This window comes from Orbicella faveolata, unplaced genomic scaffold (assembly GCF_042242905.1).
Source record: "Orbicella faveolata isolate gen_17 unplaced genomic scaffold, um_ofav_v1 contig_35, whole genome shotgun sequence".
NCBI lineage: Eukaryota > Metazoa > Cnidaria > Anthozoa > Scleractinia > Merulinidae > Orbicella > Orbicella faveolata.
This window is the reverse complement of record NW_028301564.1, coordinates 6811161-6832500: the sequence shown is the minus strand read 5'-3', so window position 1 is coordinate 6832500 and position 21340 is coordinate 6811161. Positions and strand designations below refer to the sequence as shown.

General features: G+C 41.5%; 1 protein-coding gene and 2 pseudogenes across 2 annotated transcripts; all 3 read left to right on the top strand.

Annotated features, from left to right (window-relative positions):
• Window positions 1–4680: 4680 nt before the first annotated feature.
• Window positions 4681–7190, top strand: LOC149102792 (uncharacterized; annotated as a pseudogene).
• Window positions 7135–8470, top strand: LOC149102791 (uncharacterized; annotated as a pseudogene).
• Window positions 8471–15471: 7001 nt separating this feature from the next.
• On the top strand, window positions 15472–21340 carry LOC110047577 (uncharacterized). 2 transcript variants are annotated; one of them, XR_016201846.1, is made up of 8 exons: window positions 15472–17766; window positions 18433–18536; window positions 18907–18991; window positions 19222–19331; window positions 19427–19522; window positions 19960–20054; window positions 20522–20650; window positions 20885–21340. XR_016201846.1 is itself a non-coding variant. In XM_020753319.2 (6 exons), exons 1-6 carry the CDS (start codon window positions 17243–17245, stop codon window positions 19992–19994), a joined length of 954 nt encoding a protein of 317 aa, XP_020608978.2. In that variant the 5' UTR covers window positions 15472–17242; the 3' UTR covers window positions 19995–21340. The 2 variants fall into 2 exon arrangements, 1 of the variants encoding a protein (XP_020608978.2); XM_020753319.2 differs by having other exon boundaries at window positions 19960–21340.

The window sequence follows — 21340 nt, the reverse complement described above, 5'->3', positions numbered from 1 at the left end:
GAGATGATGGTGTCGGAGAATACTCTTTTTTTGTTTTATCTTAATTTTATTTATTTATTTATTTTTATGTCTTTTTCAGCCCTTTTTCTTGATCTTCCATATTAGGTAGTGTAACAGCGAGGTAGCTAACATTCAGTATTACACGGACGAGAGTGAATGTCCTCTCTTGTAATAAAATCGTTATATTTGTCTCTTTGGCTCTCACACCCAACAAGTTGCTGAACCAAAGAAAAATGTCTATTTGACCTTCCACACAGAAATGACAAAATGAAATAGAATGCTAAATCAGTTGTCGCAACTTGCTACACTAAACGACGTCACTAACCGACTCATCTGCAGCGTTGGAATCCTTTATTCCAGGCCGCTTGTATTTGTTGAAACCTTGCCAGAGTTCCGTTCAGAATCTCACATACTCTGACGGCCTCAGAAAAGTTAAACGAATATCTTGGGTTAAAAGAAGCGTGGGTAATATTTGTAGTACTCCTTCCACCCTTTGACAGTAAAATGAGACTTGTATCTAAGAAAGAATAAAAAAGAAAGTGGAATGGAGTTTTAGTCAGTAAATAGTCGGGAAATATTGCAGCTTTGATTCTCGTCAAGGAATAAAAACATTGATTATATTCCTACTTAATTTGGCTGTGTGTTTACCGAGTTATGGACGCACTCGGAAAACTGAGATTAACTGATCTTTCACTAAACTATGAAATGCCAATTTTTCTGGATTGACAGAAAACACTGTACGCCGAATTTTCCTTATTGATTTCACGCAAATTATTCAGCTCTTTTTGAAACCATACTCGCAACGTCTAAACATGGGAGCGGGGATGCAAAGTGCCCGAGCTGACTTTAACCATTTATAACCATTTATAACATATATAAGGAAAAAGCTGCCAAACTTTACAACCTGACCTAAAAATCATCTGGAAGCTATTTGATATGACACATCATTGTACTCGTAACTTGACGTTTTCACGGCAACCTGTATTATTTGGTGTGTGCAGCTCATTTCTTGAAGATCAAACTCTTGATGTATTTCCTTTTAATCCCCCAAGCAACCTTTGTAGTATTACTGATATATCATAGAAAAAGTCAATTACGTTACTTACTAACGTTACAATGGTCGTCAATATAGGGCAGGACGGCGATCTCCAGGGGACAGCGGACACTTCGTAATATAGCGGAGCTGCGTAACTGACACACTGAGCCGTCTTTACATATGTTCTGTTAAACGAGAAAAAGTTCGAATCAACAGAGGAATATCTGTATAATTAATAAAAGTAATTCTTTATCTTTCCAGCCGAACATTCCTCTAACAACATATCTGCGCTATTTGCGATCTTTCTTTTCATGAAGGCAATAAAAAAGCACTGAAAACTGTTTAACAATCTAGCACGCCATGAAACCAACAAACGTATAACGAAACGTTCAAACGAATGGGATGCCAGTCAATCGCCGGGTTACCCCAAACACCCCCCAACATTAAATTCGGCGGTGCCCATTTATACACCTTGGTGGAGAGAGGCACTGTGAGAGTAAAGTGTCTTGCCCAAGAACACAACACAATGATCTGAACCAGGACTGCAACACGGACCGCTTGATCCGGTGGGGAGCGCACTAACCATGAGGTCATCGTGCCTCCCGAAAAAACCTAATTTATATAATATTTGATTTTTCATAAAGAAACCTTCGAAGGATTATTTCTGTACAAAAAATATCAATGTAATGCTTATTTTTGATGGTCCTTTGCTCCGAAGTAACTCTGTTCGTGTGTAAATTATTATTTTCAAATTAGTTTTCAATCAGTTTCAACTCTATTATTGAATAATAGCTAGCAAAATTTTTATTCAAAACATATTTAATAAGCTGTTTTTTTCACACACCAATGACCTCCCGAAACTACCTATAGGAATAGGTCTGCTGAATTCAAAAGTAACAAGGGTCGCTTGTTTCCTGTGGAACTTAACGTGAAACGCTCATACAAAGTTCTAATCGATATCCGGGAGTAAAGTGATCTCCTTATTCTTTCCGAGACCGGACCGATGGGTTGTTATGTAACTCAATCTTGTCGTCGACTTACCAGAAAAGTGAAGTAATCAAAGACGCTTCGTCCTTTGAAGTCCATTGGAAACTGGCTCGCTTCTGAGTTACTTAGCTCACAAAGAAACTTTCCATCGCTTGAAGATCTTCCCCCAAAGTTGAATGAAGCACATCGCTTATTCCTCAAGCAGAGAGACCCACAAATAAGCGAGCTTTCCGCATAATGCGTCGACAAAATGTGATCAAAGAGGGAGAATCCCTCCATAACGAGGAAAAATCTAGATCTGTTATCTCCCGGCCTTAAGTCTTTTAAGGCAGTCAAGATGAACCAGTTTGGTATTGTAAGCAGAACGGTGATGAACAGAGGAGAAAACGTGTCCATTGTAGTCTCCTTATCACGCACAGTGGTGTCCTGTATCGTGAGTATTCTTGATTATTCTTTCGTCGATGAGATTTCCATGCACCTGTCGCAAATTTGAATAAGTAATAGTATGAAAGCCAGTGCAATTTAGGATTTCTATTACAAGTGATTATTGAAAATTCTCTCAAAATTGTACGAAAAAAGATGCTCGAGCTTTCATGCGATTACTCATTAATCATGTAATTGAGAACAATGCCAACGAGGGTGCATAAATGATAAATTTGCCTGCTCTCAGCCAATCACAATGAGTAATTTTCACAGTCATACAGTATTACAAATATATAGAGCAAATGACGAGCATACAATTTTGCAACAAAACAAATTTCAGTTTTATAAATGACTTGAACGCTGCAGTTACAGTACTTTGGATCTTAATGACAATGCTATGCCAGGGAAAAAAGCCGCGTTAATATATATAGAGGATATTACACGGTGGTGAGAAGATATGAATTTTATGTTCATGATATGTCTTCAAGCTAACGAGTAATGTTCTTTTTATTACATAGACATACGGATGACAGCGTTTTTGACGATTTTCCGAAGATTTCCGAAAATTCTCTCAGACTTGTCTGAAGGTCTCAAGAACGTTGCCGAACATTTTTCGAAAATTTTTGAAGATTACCGAAGACTTTCGAGGAAGACCCGAAGATGTTTCGATCATTTACCAGCGAATTTAAGTACAATTTAAGAGACAAACTTGATATCAGTGAAATCACCCATATCTTCACTAGTGAGGATATGGAAAATATGCCACTTGAGTCCCGGATGTGGTTTCGTATGAATTTTACGAGTGGAGTATTTTCTTCTTCACCCCTTGTACGACTGAAACTTACAATACTTGTGCAGAGCGCTGCCGCGCGCGGTCTGGGTACCACAATTTAAAAAAGCTCAAGGCGTTCCTTGCTGCCTCTTTCGTTCGTGGCGTGCTACGGTCGACCACAGCTTCGTTTTATAAATTATTTATATGGCGTTTTCACATATTCGAGTTCCTTATGGGGAATTCTTCATCGGATAACGTAATTTGTATTTGAGTTCGTTATGTTTATCATCTTTTCGACAGAGGATGGTCGCTTTTCCAGCGGATTGAGCGAGATGTTTACCTGGGCTCTCATTTGCACCGAATCCATTACTAAAGTAAAGGCATGTGTCATTGACCGCCTTTTTGTCCTTTGGGACAACGTGAATAAGTCGGCTCCGGCTCTGCGTTAGAAAAGCGCATAGAAGAGTCTATCGCAAAGGCTGTCTCAGTTGTTCTGGCCAAGTTCTTTTCTTCGGGAGGTCTTGTTTCCTTGCAAGAGCCTTCAAACAAGAACGTCGATTCTAATTCCCCGAGCAACCAAACAGACGAGGAGGTCCCGGGCCCTTCCAATCGGGGTGAACGCTTCTCCTCACCAGAGGAGGATTTTGAGCTCTCTTCAGAGCTTCTCAATCTTACAACCAAGGCTTTCACTAAGCCTCTGACCAAAGAGAAATGGAAAGATCTGTCAGCGAGTTACCCTCCAATCAAGGGGACGGAGGGATTTATTCGTGCGTTCACCATGGAAGCTGGCACGAAGGAGAAGATCAGGAAATCTCATGGGCGTCGGAAAACCAAGGAGGTATTTTCTTTTAATGATGGCCTAGCTGAGCAGCAGGGGCCTTTCCTCACAGTGGCTAGGCCAATTCTGACAGCGTTGATGAATCTTGACTCCTCCCCTAATGACGAGGGGGAAGGGGGAACTGACCCCGAGGTTGTCCGGGAGATGCTGGAGGATGCTTTAGGTTCTGCTGGGTAATGCAAACGCCCGTTTGAATGACTGGAGACAGCGACGTTTCTCAGATTACCTAATGGATCTGGGCAGACGGACTCTTCGTGAAGGTATACCAACAGATAGGCATCTGTTCCCACACCAGTTCCATGAAAAAATAAAGAGTGAGCATGACCATAGCTTCCACCTCCAAGCTGATCTGCAAACCGAAGGCAGGCCCTAAGCGATGGACTGGTTCCCAGTCCTTTCGTGACTCTGCCTCATTTACACGGGGACAGCAGTCCGGAGCAGACAGGAAGAGGAAATGGGCCTACAAGCCTGGAGGCTCCAGTGCTAAGTACAGCAAAAACAATGGAGGTGCCAGACGAGCGTCAGATTCTACCCAGTCAGCTAGCAACAGCAGCTGACTATCTGTCATCTGCTCCTCCCCTTTCACTCTCGGACAATCAAATGGCAAACAGACTCGGAACTTTCTTAACAAATTGGAACTTGGGGCCTGTTCGCACTACGCGAAATGTTGTCTGATTTGCCAAAAAATCTGTCAACACGCAGCCATTTCTAGTGCGAACGATTTTTTGAACCCACCAAAATTTTTGCAAGCGCAACGAAACTTCAAAGATTCCGTCGACAAGCTTTGGAGGCTGTAAAAATTTTGTCAGGCGAGAAAATCCTTTGTTCCTCGACATCCATCCGTCATTGGGTCATCAAATTTCGCAACATATCGATTACGAAGAGAACGTGACCGTATGACTTCCCGCCTTTTTAATTGAGCTAGATGGACCCGCACAGAAGCAACATCGATCCATGGTACTTCAATTATTATGTCTCGCAATGCTACCAAGATCAAGATCAGGGTAATCAAAGTTATTACGATTCCCAAATCGCTACGCAACAGCAGTACTTCTTACAGTTTCCATCGCAGCAGACTCGAGCGGATTCACAATGTATCCACATCCGCTGAACACAGCATCCACATCCGTAACATCCACTGAAGATCAGACGACTGCTGCAGCTATTGGAAGCACAGAAACCACGAAAAAGGGAACAAAGAGAAAAAACGCCGAGTATCAAACCTTCCCTTTAAGACATGTCACGACATCTTGATGGTAAATTGACCAAACTACTAACTGACATCCGTCACTAAAAAAATTTCGCATCTTCATGTGCGAACAGGATTACGAAAACAAAAAATTGGTGATCACAAAATTTTCAGTTTTTTTGCAAACGCTAAACTCAAATTTTCGTCTTAGTGCGAACAGGGCCTTGCTCACAACGGACAAATGGATTCTTCAAGCTGTTTCAGGGTACAAAATACCTTTCCTCAGACCCCCGCGTCAGTGGCGGGCTCGTCCGACAGTCGCCCAGGAAGGACAGCCGACGGAGCTAATGAAGGGGCAATATAGTCTCTAATTTCCAAGGGTGCCGTTTCAGTAGTGGATCCCTGCCCACAACAGTTCATTTCAAGACTCTTTCTAGTGGAGAAAGGACCAGGGACAGGAGAGTTCCGCCCTGTGATCAACCTAAAGGCACTAAACAGATTTCTTCCAAAGGAGAAGTTCAAAATGGAGGGGCTCCATACCGCTCGCTCTCTTCTACGCAAGGGCGACTATATGATGAAACTCGACCTCAAGGACTATGCAGTCCCGATACACCCGGAGTCGAGGAAATATCTTCGTTTCCAGTTTAAGGGAACAATTTACGAGTTCCGTTGCCTCCCATTCGGCCTCTCCCTGGCTCCCCGAGTCTTCACCAGGATCCTCTGTCCGATTGTTGCCAAACTGCGTTCAGAAGGGATACGAACAGTCATCTACTTGGACGATCTTCTCCTGATCCACCATCAGAAGGACACATTGAGCGAGATTTTCCTTTATGTGCGGAGACTTTTGTCCAGCCTGGGTTTCATAGTGAAACTGGAGAAATGCTCTTCGTAACCAACTCGTCTCTTAGTCTTTCTGGGTTCGGTACTAGACACAACTTGCATGTCAGTTGCCCTTCCAGAGGAAAAGATCAATCGGATACAGGGAGCATGCCAGGAAGTACTAGAGTCTCAGTCAACACCACTCGGCGGACTGTCGAGACTCTTGGGCTGCATGAGCCACGCCGCACGGACGGGACTGTGGGTAGCACCATTACATTACAGAGCCTTGCAACGCCAGCAGACTCTGCTTCTCCACCAGTTCAGATGGAGACCGAGGTGTCAGATATCATTGTCTCAACCCTCCCTGGAGGACCTGAGATGGTGGGTGTCCTCAGCTCCGCACGATCGCAACAGTCAGGACATCACTCTTCCTCCGTTCGTGCATCCTTACTGGGCTGGGGCTGGGGCGAAACCTGCAATGGCATGTCGACCGGGGGACGCTGGAGCGTGGAGGAGGCAGAACAACACATCAATTGTTTGGAACCCAAAGCAGCCATTGTAGCTTTGAAGGCATTCCTGTAAGTAGGAATGCAGCCACCACCCCAGAGTCTGGACCACCACCCCCCACGTCATATCCTTCTGGAAATGGACAATACAACCGCCGTGGCCTATGTGAAAAGGAGGGGGGGCACTCGGTCACCATCTCTGTCCATACTGGCCTTGGAGCTGTGGTCCTTCCTGCTGACCCAAGGTTCATGGGTGACAGCCCGTCACTTACCGGGAGTGTTGAATGTGGAAGCAGACGCAGTTTCGAGGGAATTCAAAATGCGCACAGAGTGGATGCTTCGGAAGGATGTCTTTCGGGACATAACACATCACTTCTATGTTCCGGAGGTAGATCTGTTCGCGTCGCGTTTGAACCATCACCTGCTTCTTTATGTATCGTGACTTCCCGACCCCGGTGCTTCAGCGGTGGATGCCTTTCAACAGGACTGGAGCCAGTGGAAGAGTTTCATCCACCCACCAGTTGTGCTACTACCTCGAATTCTTCAGAAAGTGAGAAGCGATAAAGCAACCGCCCCACTAGTAGCCCCAGACTGGCGAGGTCAACCATAGTATGCTCAGATTCAGCTGATGCTGACAGGTACACCGTACCCACTTCCCAAGGAGAAGTCACTGCTGTCTCTGCCTTTCGACCAAGAGGCAGTTCACCCGCTGTGGCGGACGTCTCTCAATCTGACTGTATGGCCGATATCGGGTCAGCCTACCAGGCGGCAGGTTTCCCTAAAGAGGTGACTAATGTCCTCCTAGCGTCATGGTCCCAGTCAACCAAGAAGCGTTACCAGGGTCCTTGGCGGGCATGGTTCAATTGGTGTTCTTCCAGAGGCCTGTGCCCCGTCTCAGCACCCGTCACATATGTGTTGACCTTCTTGACAGACAGTGACAAATCATTCCCTAGAATATAGAACTCTTGCAGTCTATAAGTCTGCTATTTCACAGGGACACCTGCTTGTGGTTCAGACTAGGCTTGGAGACCTTCCAGTGGTATCTCGTTTTATGAAGGGAATTTTTCGCATGAAGCCACCAACTCCTCGATTGAGCTCAACCTGGGATGTTAAGCGCTTGCTCGAGTTTCTTGCAACCCTGGATCCACCTGTTGGCCTTACACTAAAAATGCTATCTCTGAAATTAGCAGCATTACTGGTCTTGACTTCTTCTGCTCGTGCACATGAATTGATTAAACTGGATCTGGACTTTGTCTCCATCAAGAGCGATTCCTGGGAATTCTCTTTGGCTGAACACTTAAAGGTGTCAAGACCTGGTCACCCGGCTAGGAAAATTTATCTGCCTGCCTTCCCAGGCAATCCTAAGATTTGCGTAGTTAAAACCTTACAGGAGTATCGATGCAGGACGGAGACCAGGCGAAAATCTTCTTACCTCCTGATTTCATTTGTCAGACCGTTTAAACCCATCTCAAGTCAGACTATGTCCAGATGGCTGAGGAAAACTATGCAGCTAGCAGGGATTGCTTGCCGCTTTACTGGTCAGTCCACTAGGAGTGCCTCTACGTCTGCAGCTGCACGAGCGGGTGTCCCTTTGGATACTATTCTGGTGGCAGCGGATTGGTCCTCGTCAGAGACATTCAAGCGCTTTTACCTGAGATCACCTGACAAGGGGGAGTTTGTTAGGGCAGTACTTTCTGTTGTATCAGAGTAACTGGCCCATGGAACACGTTTTACTTTATCTTAAGGACACAGATACATTTTCAGTAGGTGACCCACCTTTTTTCTGTGGGCCATTAGTTTTGTTATCAGTGTTGTTGTTTATCGGGTGTCTGAGTACTTCTATACCGGTTTCTGTACTATGTATTGAGAACTACAACTGTCCCGGAAAGTTTTCTGTTTTGTAGCCTTATGTAGGTTTTCAGTAGGAGTTTCGCATATCAGTTAATAGATAGGGCTATTTAGCCTGGTTTATGTTGAGGATTATGGTTCTCATGCCAGTAACCCTTAAAGTCTGCACAAGTATTGTGAGTATCAGTCATAGAGGGGGTGAAGAAGAAATTATATTTCCCCGGAGGGAAGGTACTTACCTGACGGGGAGATGTAGTTCTTCGAACTCCCTTGGAGACTAATACAAGCAATACTGTTCCCCTACCAGTGTTGGTTTTCTGTTCCTCCCCTCCCTGTTACTGTCATTCGGGACCTTCGCATTACTCTCTCAACTGGGGAAGCAAGGAACGCCTTGGACCTTTGTGTGCCTTAAACGCATCTAATCCATCTATAATAGTTTTAAAAAGAAAAGCGTCAACATGTTTTGCTTGATATGCGATAATTTTGATCTAGATGTTTGTAACATCTCAAGATCGCGTAAAGCGCCCTACCTAGAATTGAAGACTAGTCTTGTGCAGACATGTAGCTGTGCTCCATCACAGAACTGGACGACGTTAGCGGCTGAGGGGTGTCTCAGGCTCATAAATATACTAAATATAAACGTGTTTCCGCCAGATTAGGAAAATGTGGAAAAAGTAGATCTTAACTACGGTTATTGGAATCCACAAAGAAAACTTGGGGTAGCCAATACTTTTTCCGAGATAATTAGCCTTGAATCTCCAAGAAAACTGCTGACGTTAGCATTTTTCACAAAAAAAAAAACAGGAAAAGATATTTCTTCACAGATTTTCCAAGAGTTCGCCTTTACATGCAGAAAACTAAACAAATTAATAAAAATCTTAAACTACATGGTAAATGGTAACATAAAAACAACTTTTGGTATGTTTTTAATAACAAAATCGTCGCAACAGCGCTTTTAGCGTCCCTGGACAGCTCTCCCCTGGCTTGGCCAAAATACAGTCTACATAGTTTTTCCTCACAGCAAGAAACTATTTACGTGTAAAATAGGCTTGCCACTTCCATTTCATGACATAAAATGTAGCCGTAATCACACGTTTTCAAAAGTTAAATGAGTTGTTTCATCCTTTCGAAAACTTTGCCGGTTGCCTGTTACATTTGTTCCTGTTACCTCCCTAAGACGTCAAACATTGACGTCTCTCGCACTTATTACCATTACTTCCTGTGCACTCTTTGTCAGTCTGTTACCGCCTTTCGCAAAATTTGATGGCATTTCAGGCAGCGAAAGACACAAGTGTCCCGTTTTATCTGATCTAAACATGCGTTCCCCCATTAATTTTTCCCCTAAATTTCGCGTTTCCTGTCAAATTTTTACCTAAATATCCAGTATCCTGAAAACCCCCTAGCAGGGCCTCAGTGATGAACTGGAACACCTGATCAAGAGCCTGATACTGTCTATCGGTTTCTTTTCTCTTTTTAATACAATGCACGCCTCCCCTCTCCCCCATCACCCCACAAAACATAACCTACAAAATAACTCAAATTTCCAAGCATAAGTTCATATTCAAATCATTCCGGGAAAGCCAGTTACTTGTTTACCGAAATGCGTAAAATGGTTTTGAAGCCGGTTATTACATTTTCACTTCCTACCCACCCTACCCCTACCGATTGGAATGTGCACTTGTTACGTGTAACGCAATCTGCGGAATAATAGGGGTGGCGAATGGTCCTTTAGAACCCATGGTCTCGCAAAATTTTCGCTGAATCTCACGGATCTCGCAGTCTCGTTTTTTGGCGGTTATGTGCGTCTCACAGTCTCGATTTTTGTCACAAAGCTGTCTCGCAGTCTCGATTTTTTTCAAGGCTTAGAAAGTCGTTAAGTACCGATTTGTTTATTTCTTTTTATAAAGTTAAATGACATCACAACATCTTAGAACCTGAACGCCTTGAGTTCGCATTTAAAACACTTTGAAGTCTCGGTCTCGCAATTGAAGAGGTCAAAATGTCTCGGGCTCGCAAATAAAAACGCTAATCTCGTCGTCTCGCAAAGTATCGCATTTACCATTCGCCACCCCTAATAATGGCGAGTGCACGACAAATTGAAACAGAACTGAGCTTAAACGAGTTCTTGATGAGAATCCTCGACTAAAAGGAAGATTTTAAAGGCTGTTAACAGACTTTTGGGTCAATTAGGATCTCAGCAAATTGCTACACTTGTAAACGGCGGCTTATGAGACGAAAGACAAATAATATTGATAGATGTTATGACGCGGAGGCTCCGTATAAATAGGGCTCCCCCCGGTTCCCCCCGCCGTTCGATGAAATTAATATACGAAATTTTCAACATGGCGGACATTAGGCTGATGGCAGGCGAGAGTCAAATTTGCTTCTTTCCTTTAAAAAATACAATCTTTATCAATAAACAATAAAAACATACTTCAAACCTTAGTGTATTCTTGTGTTATTCTTGGTTTACATGAAGAAAATTGAGTGTAGTTTACCTGAACACTTCTAGGTGTTTTCGATTGTGCGCCATTTGTTTCAATATCTACCCTAGCACTAGCTTTCCCCGGGTTTTCCTTTGTTCTGATTCTTCCCCTGTTCTTTTGAGACTTACTATTGGTCTGTGTATACTTTCATAAATATAACGAGCTCTTTCATTGGTGCTAGCGATGGTGCAAAGTTCGAATAAAATTAGAGGGATTTCCTTGTAGTAAACAGAACCCTTTTTGAGTTATTTTTTTGTAAAAAAAATACCTCTTAGTCGGCGCGTCGGGTATGTTATGGACGGGTCAATGGTGAGTGAGTGAGTGAGTGAGTGAGAGATGTATGTATGTCACACCAATCAGATTGGATCTACTATGAACAGCCAATCAAATTTCTTGTTGTAAAGGTAAATGGTACGCGAGAAACACAAGGTATGTTTAAACACAAGGACTTTGGTAATTGAAAAATAAAGAGTGACGTGTATGTTGCCGGTTTGTGATTTTTAGTCCGGTTTGGAGGGGAGTGTGACAGTTACATACGTACACTGGGTTGTTTTAGAGTGCATAATTTTCAGTGTAATGGTGGCTAGTTATGAACGAGATGAGTCTTGAGTTTTGAAGCATTTCATGAGTAGTAGGCAAATGGCACGAGATATTTTTATTTTTAATTACAAAGGGTAACTTGATACTTTTGTTTTTCACAAGGAGTTAATTCAATTAGAGGTCACGAATCGTCGCTTCTAGTTCTTAGGACATGTTTTAGAGGAGACGAGACTATTTAGATTGAAGCAGTTCTAACGTTTACAATAGTAAGTGCAGGTAACGATTGTTTTGTTCTTATTGCATGCAAATATAACGAGATATTTTTATTTTTTAGTTACAATGGGTAATTTGACACTCTTGTTTTTCACAAGGTAGTAAATTCAATTAGAGCTGACGAATCGTCACCATTTGTTCCCACGAGATGTTTACTATTTTTAGTTACAAATGGTAACTCGACACTTTTGTTTTTCATATGGGAGTAAATTCAATTAGAGCTTACAAGTTATCGGCTATTGTTCCCAGGATATTAAACAAAAAAGAAGCTTTCATTTCTAGAGTGTTTTTACGTGTCTGCAGTAGCAGTTTAATATTTTTATTTGATGGGCATTTTATGACATTCTTTTCAGTCCGATATCTTTAAAGGTAAAAAGTATGAAAACTGTTCAAATGTTCTTTGAAGACTGTGTGGCACCAAGTTAAAGTGCAATTTAATTAAATCAGACTTTCAACGTGTCAGAGAGGTTTTTTCTCTTTCTGTCAATTTTCGGTGAAGTAGTGTTGTTGCGTTGTGTTGTGTAAAAAGGGTAAACTTACGACTCGTATAAAATGCGAAAAGTTCCCTTAACTCGAGTATTTTTGAGCAAAAATTCCTCTTGGGGGCTGGAAGGGCTCCCGAGGGGGTACTCCCAGAAAAATTGGTTGGGGGTGTGCGGCCCGCTTCCCAAAACCCTTACCCTATTTCTGACCAAAATCTGCGATATTCCTTACCCTATTTATGACCTGACCAAAAATTCGAAACCCTATTTACGACCTGACCCTCAAATCAAAACCCTGCTTCAGACCTGCGTTATAATTAGCTCCCTAGTTCAAACGAATGTTAAATTACCGTAAACATATAAATTTGTGAAGGGCTTTTGTTGATTTTCTTTTCGATAATGATGAAAAAGTGGCTTTTTCTTAAAGCATACCCATATCAAGGCTAGAGTGCAAAAACCGTACCCTATTTATGACCAAAATGACCAAAATCAGCTAAAATCGATACCCTATTTATGACCAAAACGGCTGAAAAACCATACCCTTCGGGGCCGCACAGACCTATATAGCCCATATAAGGGAGTCCCCCCCCCCCTCCGGGGGAAGGGCTACGTGATCGGTGAGTGAGGGATTTATGCATGTGCGCGTGTCAGACCAATCACAGTGTGGTTTGTATCAAAGAACGAATAAAATTGCCTGTTAGAAAATAAGATGGTATCTACATTAATCTGGAGACGAGTCAGATTACTGTAGTTTGTTCAGTCAAACATTTTATGGCTTACTATTTAGTTATCTTACCATTACCGATGTAACATCGTATGTACATCATAAACTCCCAGTTTCTTTCTTGCTGTACATCGCAACCAAAAAAACTTGTCAAATCAACCAAATCATTACTGTAAACAGTTCCATGAATGCTCCTATCTCCGAGACTTATAGTTCACAAAAAAAATAACTCTTGCACGCCTTGCGTGCCTATGTTCGCAATCGTGCTTGTGCAAAGAAAGCTAAGTGCGATCAGTAGAGAGTCTACAAGTAGAGACGAAAGAAAAAACCTCGCAAACCGCAATTTAGTTTGAATTTTCAGTTCGGTTTCGGTGAAGAAGAAGAGATGAGAGCCACAAGCGAGAGATTCGTTCGGCTAGGCAATATGGCCGATCTTAGATCTGGTCGAACCAATGCCGATTTCCTGATCGCTCTCATGAGGCCTTCCAAGGGGGGTAGTCTTGTCGCCTTGTCGCATCCTTCTGTGTACCTTTGTCGCCTAACCAGCGGAGGAAATTGTCGCTGTCGTTTCCCTGTACAAATTCATATGTCGTTGTCGCTACAAAAATTTGTCTCTGACGTTTCTCTAAAATAAGGCCGCTCGTAATCTTAACGTACTAATTTTGGCGAGTATACATGTGACGATTCAGGGTTATTTCGGCGCTATAACCTCCAATTTTAAATAAAATGTTTAACATTTTTGTAAAACTCTATTTTTGATAATAACCATCAACAAAAGTTCAATATTCCAGAAGTCTACATCTATGGTAATGGGGCTTAGGGCTAAATGCTATGACGACTTCAACTGTACCCCGCGACCGACACATTTATGAATAAATATATTTTAAGCGGGATGATTATAAAATAAAACACACACGCATGCGCCCCAGTGCTAGATAAGGTCAGGTGTAGACTTCTGGTAATTGTGAACTTCTGGACAGCACTAACACTAAGAAAACCTGAAACTGGCTTTTGCACCTTCTTGGGGGTCTTGGCAGGCTTAGGTCGCTCAGGCTCAGAGTAAGAGTCAGAATATTCAGATGGGGAGTGAGCGCGTTTTCTCTTATCCATAATCCGCCTTTCGGCATTTTTACTCTCCGAACTAGACACTAAAAGGGGCTTTTCTGGTGGACAACAAAACACGAATACATGAGAAAAAGAGAGTAGACAGCTAGGACAAATTGTTTGCCCTTTCACATGATTTTATAGGTTACCGGCTGTTTGACGGTTTTATTGTAGTCTGATATGCCGAAATTATGATAAGAAGAGCGTACGTCACTTTTCAGGCAAAAGCGAATATTGGTCTTAAATTCTAAGATGCTGAAATATGAAATAAGGACGAAATTTTCACAATTTAATATTGTTAGTGTTAGTAACATTTAATGATTGCTCCGAAATTTGCGCCTTAACAGAATTGAGTATAGGCGTTTAGAACTAAGTAGCAAAAAAAAAAAAAAAAAACATAACAGAAAGCAAGAGACACAAGAGATTTTGATTTCATGGCTAGAAGTCATAACATTAACCATTTTGACGCCTAACGTTAAAAAAAGGTCGATTATTTTTTTATCTTCATTTGATTTTGCTATCCCGGTCACCATGACCTTGTCATCTTGCTGTGAGCATTACGGACCATTACGGTGGAACATGTCATTCCCGTCTTTACCACAAGCTGTTTGCACGCTTGTACACTGCTCATGACCATCCAAATGAACATGAATGAGTCTGAACGTCCAGGATAGACTGGATAAGTATGAGGGCTTGCAAGTATTTCAATTTTGTCTCCATAATTTATTATCAATGACAGCAATGGTAATCATTAATATAGCATTCTGTGTAAACGTATTCGTCAAAAGGCGAAAAATAAACTTTATCTCCAGTGCACAGTCGGTGTACACTCACACAGACCGCAGGCTGCGAGCTGATCCGAACTCGCTGTTCGCCGTAGATGCTTCATAATTTTATGATGAATCGTCAATAGTATAATGGTCTATGATTGGAAAAATAAACTGCCAAACACTGCACCAAGTTAAGGCTGAGAGATCAGTGTGCTGAGAAATAAATAAAGAATATCGAGAAGCAAAAAGACGCTCCAAAATCAGTATCATCTGTCCACGTGTACACAGAGTGCAGTGCAAGATTCTAGCTCGCTCATGTTCGCTGATCGCCTTATAAACTTAATGACTTAATGCTTTATCTATCCGATACGATCATCCATATTATAAAAAAGGATTGCCAAACAATGGTCAACAAAGCTAAATATTTAAGGCCGTGAAAACCGATTAACTATGAAAAGCGCCAACTCACCTTTCCTGTCTTTCTTTCTGTAACTCTTTTCCACCCTTTCCTTCTTTCTACTCTTCTTGTTGGTCTTTTTCTTGGCTTTCTTATGTTTGCCCATGGCAAACAATTGGCCGACTCTCACCCGACCTTAGATCACCTAAAACAAGAAGATCTGTTAGATCTTATAACCGCGCTTTTAAAATTTAACTGTTCGCTTAGCACTACCGTCGGAACGCAGTGCACATTCCAAAGCAGTCATTGATGATTCTTTTCTTACTGTAGACATCACATCACTTGATCAACACAAACTGTATTATTGCACCATCAGTGGTAGCCGTTGACAAATCTCCGATGACTTAATGGTCTTAATCTAGAACTTTCTTCGGGATATGTATGGGCATGAACGATATCAACGACACAATAATAACACTATTAACAACAGCTTTCTTTCTTAAAAGTCATGATTAAATTTAATTGGTGTTTTCCACGAGTAAAGGGTTAGCAAAGTAGTCACACAAGTCATAAAAAAACCCTATCCCGACCGATGTATCGATTTTGGTCACTCCAGTGACCACAGATTGAAAACGTGACAGAAAATTGGCGTTACTTTTGATTCTTACCAAATTTGTCGTATCCCCCCCCCTCGGGAGAATTTTGTGAAGTTAGCTAATTTAGTATGCAAGCCACCGTAATGGCGGTCGCCGCCGGCGAAATGTTTATTTGCTCAAAATTGGGGCAAAATCTTTCGGAGATGGAAATCAGGACATTTGTAAGGATACAGAAAGTAATTTGGGACCGGTTGCTGGCTTCTAAGGCTGAATTTATCCAGAAGTAAGCTGTATTTTCGTTTTCGTGTCGAAAGCCACGCGATGAAATATTATCGTCTTGTTCTGCTGTCTTGTTCTGTTTTTTCTCTTTGTCGTTTTTGTAGCCCGCCGAGGCCAGTCTTTCGTCTAAATCAGTTGAAAAAGGTTCGAAAAAGATGTTCCCATTCAAGTTTAAACTCTCAGGCGATAATTGTGGAGTTTTTTGGCCGAAACGTCGGCTTTGTTATGTTCGTGTCTTTCGGTTGCTATGGGCGACCGCTGCTTCCTTTGTTAGGACAAGTCTGGGAAGTGAGGTCACAAAAAAATTCTAATTAATTCTGGTTTTGTTCGATTTCGCTGAAATTTTAACACGATAAAGTTGGATTGTTAACGAATAGATTTACCGCCTGCCGATGTGTGGTAGCTATTAACGCTGAAGTGTTATATCGCTTCGAAGTCAGGGTTTTGAAGAGATTTTTTTGCAACATGTGGGTTCGGCGTGATTTTGTAATCTGAGGTTTCGGTTGACCCCGAAGGAAAAAATATCCGGTAAAGGTCATTTCATCGACGATTCAAACAAATATAAATATGTATATGTTCCGAGCTAAATTTCTGGTGAAAAAATATAATTTTTGACGAGCGCTGGGTTTTTAATTTATTCCCGCGAAAGATGAGATTTATTGTTTCAACAGCTTTTGGCGAGTAAACATCACAGGTTGCGTGACTCAAAATTTGGTCGAGTGGAAGCTTGGGTCTGCTCGCACCGAAGTCGAAAAAAAAAAAACCACGGGTAAACCATGAACCGCGCTCGGCCCATGGCCGCGCGGTTAATAACCTGAATACCCTAATAAAGGTCAATAAAAAGACCTGGCGAACTCGATAATGACGACAATCTCTGGCGCGTGACTCGGGATCGTAACAACCGCAACGGGTGACGTTGACGACCTTTGTTCCTTTCTCTTTGAGTTCTTTGTTTTACGGGATGTAATAAGAGACTGACTAGTTAACATACAACTCTTAATTCTTAACTCTTTGTAAAGAGTGTTGAATGATGGTTTGTTTTTGTTAATATTTGTACAACTGATCTACCATAAACGCAAACAATAGAGCTCCAAAAGAGTCACGCTGACCTTGTCAAGTCATGACAGTCATGTCGCTGTCGAAGAAAAAAAGTGCAGTTGTCGCTTTGTCGAAATGAAAAATGGATTGTCGTTTTCGCAAATTGTCGCCCCTTTCATGTCAACTTCTGTCGGCTGTCGGTACTTTGGTAACAAATTGTCGCCACATTTTGACGCAATGTCGCTTGTCGCTCAAACCCCTTGGAAGGCCTCTCTCATGGATCGTTATGAGGGGAAAAGCGGCCCAGATGACAAAGAAATGCACTCGGTTGAAGTGCAAGCGAATGTCACTGAATCTGTCTTTGAGCTTTATGCCGAAAGAGAAGCCAAAAAGACCGACTTCCAGTGTCAGTGGCCGTGTGGGGAAGCTCCACCATGTAAACAGATTTTGTCCCCTGCTCGTGAGGATGAAAATTTTTTTGTCTGTGGACAGGACAGTCTTACTGTTCTGCTACAGGAAACTGCCACAAGATGTGTATGTGGTTTGCAATGCGGTTTCGATGGGACTGCAGCTATGGATGGGCATGTACTGAGGACAGAGTTGTGCTACATGAAGGGGCACAGAGTCAAGTGGGCTAGCTCGTCCATACTTGGCAACAGGTACACTGCCAATAGACCAATTTCGATATATTAAAATTCAGCCAAACACAATAGATCTCAGCACGAGGCTATGGGGAATAAACCCCAGAAACTCTGTATTTATTCCCCAGAGCCTCGTACTGAGGTCTATTGTTTTAGGCTGAATTTTAATATATCGAAATTGGTCTGTTGCAGATAACACAATTATTTATATTTTTATCACAGTGCTGCTCTTTCAGTAGCAAACAAGCTTACTTTTAAGCTAGTCATTTCACGATTTAGAAATTATTATTTCCTTCTTGAATTAGTTGTGTAGTTGTTTCACCAGATGTCCCCGGAATGCAGGAATGGGTATGAGGTCTTACACCAACAAATCTGAGTTGTGTTTGACTTCGCTGTTATCAATTGAGAATGAATAGAGCTTATTGTACTACAATAAGTAATACCCTTGTTGTAGTTACATTTACAGTCGCAAAAAGGATTCAAGGCATGACTACTGATTTGTTATCGGTTTATCCGTTTTTCTTTTCATGCACCGGTGGCACTCTCCTTGGAATTTGGTATTACATATATACATTACGTGTAAACATCCTGTGTTTTGCTTGCAAAACCACAACACTGCACTTACTGTTACACAGGATTAGGGAAGAACTGTTAACAATGGCTTGTCCATCCTTTTTTTTTTAGGTTGGTTCATGGTTTTATGAGCTCTGGCTTGCTTGAAAGCCAGTACCAAGGCTTTGCTGAGGCTGCAGAACCTGGCAATGTTGGAGACAAGTATATTGATTTTGGTGAGCTCTTGATATAGTCAATGTTTCTTTGTGAAATACTATTAACTATGATGGGAAAACATTTTATAATTATTATAGTAAACTATGATAACAAACTAGCACACTGAAGACTGAATTTCCATCATGCCCTCATTACAGCTGTATGTACTTATAAGTGCTGAAATTGGTAATTGTACATAAACAAAAGTGCAATTATTTTTACTGTTATCATTGTACTTCAGTTCACATTACATCATTATCATTATCATAGTTTTCATCTTCATCATTACCTTTTTTTGAGTGAGGAGGTAATGGTTTGTTACTGTTGGTGTTCTTTTTGGAATGTAATTATGTCAGTACCTGTATTGAAACCTGTGCCTTTTTTTTGTAGTGTATGACAAACTGCAGAGGCATCAACAGCAAGCAGTATATGTGAGGTCCAAAACACTGATTCATACAAGGACAGGAATGGAGCTGTAAGTCAGTGATCATCATCATCATTAATCCTTATTGCCTCCAGAGGGACATGGGGCGTACCAAATTATAGAAGCCTATTGTGGATAACCTGTTTATTGATTTTGGGTTTTAAATGGGCAATAGCAGTGCAATATTAAATTAAAATCCAAAGACATGTCTTAGTACATTATGGTAACTGGGCCTTCCTGTCTCCAGTGGTCACTTACAGTGAAGCATTACTATGTTATAGGACCCAACATGTGCTGGCTACTCAAACGGTGACCAAAGCAGAGTTTCGGAGCTCCCAAACACACGAGTTTGAGGCTATTAAAAAAATTATCCCTGTTGTTCAAGCTAAAGGTATTTACAGTCGCACCATTTGTCATGCGTCTAGATTACATGTATTTCTCTCAATGTAACAGTAGTTTATTAACATATACTGGTATATCTTTCAGGACTCAATGTGATAGAAGTGGCACATGACTTTTTGCCAAAAATAAAAAACTGGCTTTTACAGCAGAACATACAAAATTCTTTTGACACTTGGCATGGTAAGAAATTAATTACCTGATGATTCAATTCATATTGCAACATTAAGAACATGATTTTACTTATTTTTACTGGCACTTGTAACATATTTTAAGTAGATCTGAAAACAAGACAATACATGGTGTGTCATGGCATTGCAACTTCTTTAGAATTAAAATCATAAGCCTTGTCTTCCAGTGAATCAGCAATCTTACTTTGTTTCACCTCATTTCTTGTTGCTTTTTGGGAATGAAGGGAGTGGCAAAGGCCATGAAAGAAATAAGTAGTGGCGCACAGAAATGGGAAGGTGAAAAGTGGTATTCGGAGCTATCAGACAAGTGTATGTACTGCAATCTTTCTTTTCCTAGTCAACAAAATAGTATATTTAGGTACAACCCCTCAGGGGTAGTCAGGTATATTGAGATGCATCACTGTTATTGAATTTCCCAATATTTTTTAGAGGCCAGTGTTAAACGGCACTTCTACTCCATGTAGAATTGCACAAGTCCAGATGATCTGAGGAGGAGACTGCCCACAGTAGTTGATCACTATCAGGTACAACACTCTACTACATGATCAGGTTTGAAAAGGTCAAGAAAACTGATTGATATCAGTTATTGAAATGTAAGCAAGGATTTCTGAGAGTAACAACTAATCCTAGTGTTTAATTAAATTTTTAAAAAATCTGGAATGTAACCACTCATTATTGTAGGGCAACCATGGTAGATTTGATCCCGAGTCAAAGTGCAAGAAACCTGGATACCAGTGCAGCAAGACTAAAATTACAAATGCAAGAGCAGTGGCTGCCCTGCACAAATTTATTTTAGAATCAAAGGTGTACAAGGTTTGCTGAGGACTACTATCTGGTATATTAGCAGCCATTGGTATTTCTTCTGTGTTTGGTAGTAAGCCTTTAGCTCATCATGCCAAAGAACACGAACAATGAGCAAATAATTTCCAAGAAAGGTTTTGACAAATCATCACAAAGCTACTTTAACAGTGAACCATTTCTATAATTGCAGTGTCGTGGCACTTACTGGGTGGAGTCTTTCAACAATATTATTGCGTTCAGACTCATCTACTGCCCAAAGAGAATTTACTTTGCTGACCGCACTTTCAACATGCGCATTTCTCTGGCAGAAATGGATTGGGTAAGTCACAGACAGGTAGATTGGGAAGGTGCTTGCCTTTAATAATCTGCATACATACCAGGGTGATCCACCCACCTGCCCCCTCCCTACCAGTATACTTTATATACTCAATGTGCAGATAAAGTGGCTTACTGATTTTGTATGCCAATGGTAAATATCCCATGTTTCAGTTCATCAAATTTAACATGTATGGCTGATATTATGTACACTGTTACTGCTATTGTTTCATTGCAGAATGAAAATGTTAACAGAGAAGCAACCTCAGTCAGTTTGTTGCAGGATGTGCGCTGACCGAATCGCAGAACAGGTCACAAAAATCTTTGCCCCAAAACATTTCTATTCAGGGAGGCTGTCTGGAGTAGATTTTTCCAGGTGAACTACTGAGTATTGTGGAGCAAGATGGATGACTAACATGCAAGACCTGTTCCAAAAAGGCTCTTTTTTGAAAGAGCCACATACCTGCATTGCACTCAGTGGGAAAAGTCCTGTAGGGTCATACTTACCTGGTATGACATTGCACACTCCAGTTGACAATACCAATATACAAGGCACCTGCATTGTACTCAGCGGGAAAAATCCTGTAGGGTCATACTTACTTGGCACGACATTGTACTCTATGGGTCAAAAACCAAAGGCTGCTCTAGGAGCCACCAAGTTAAATAAAAGTCATGATCAACAGACTGCCATAAA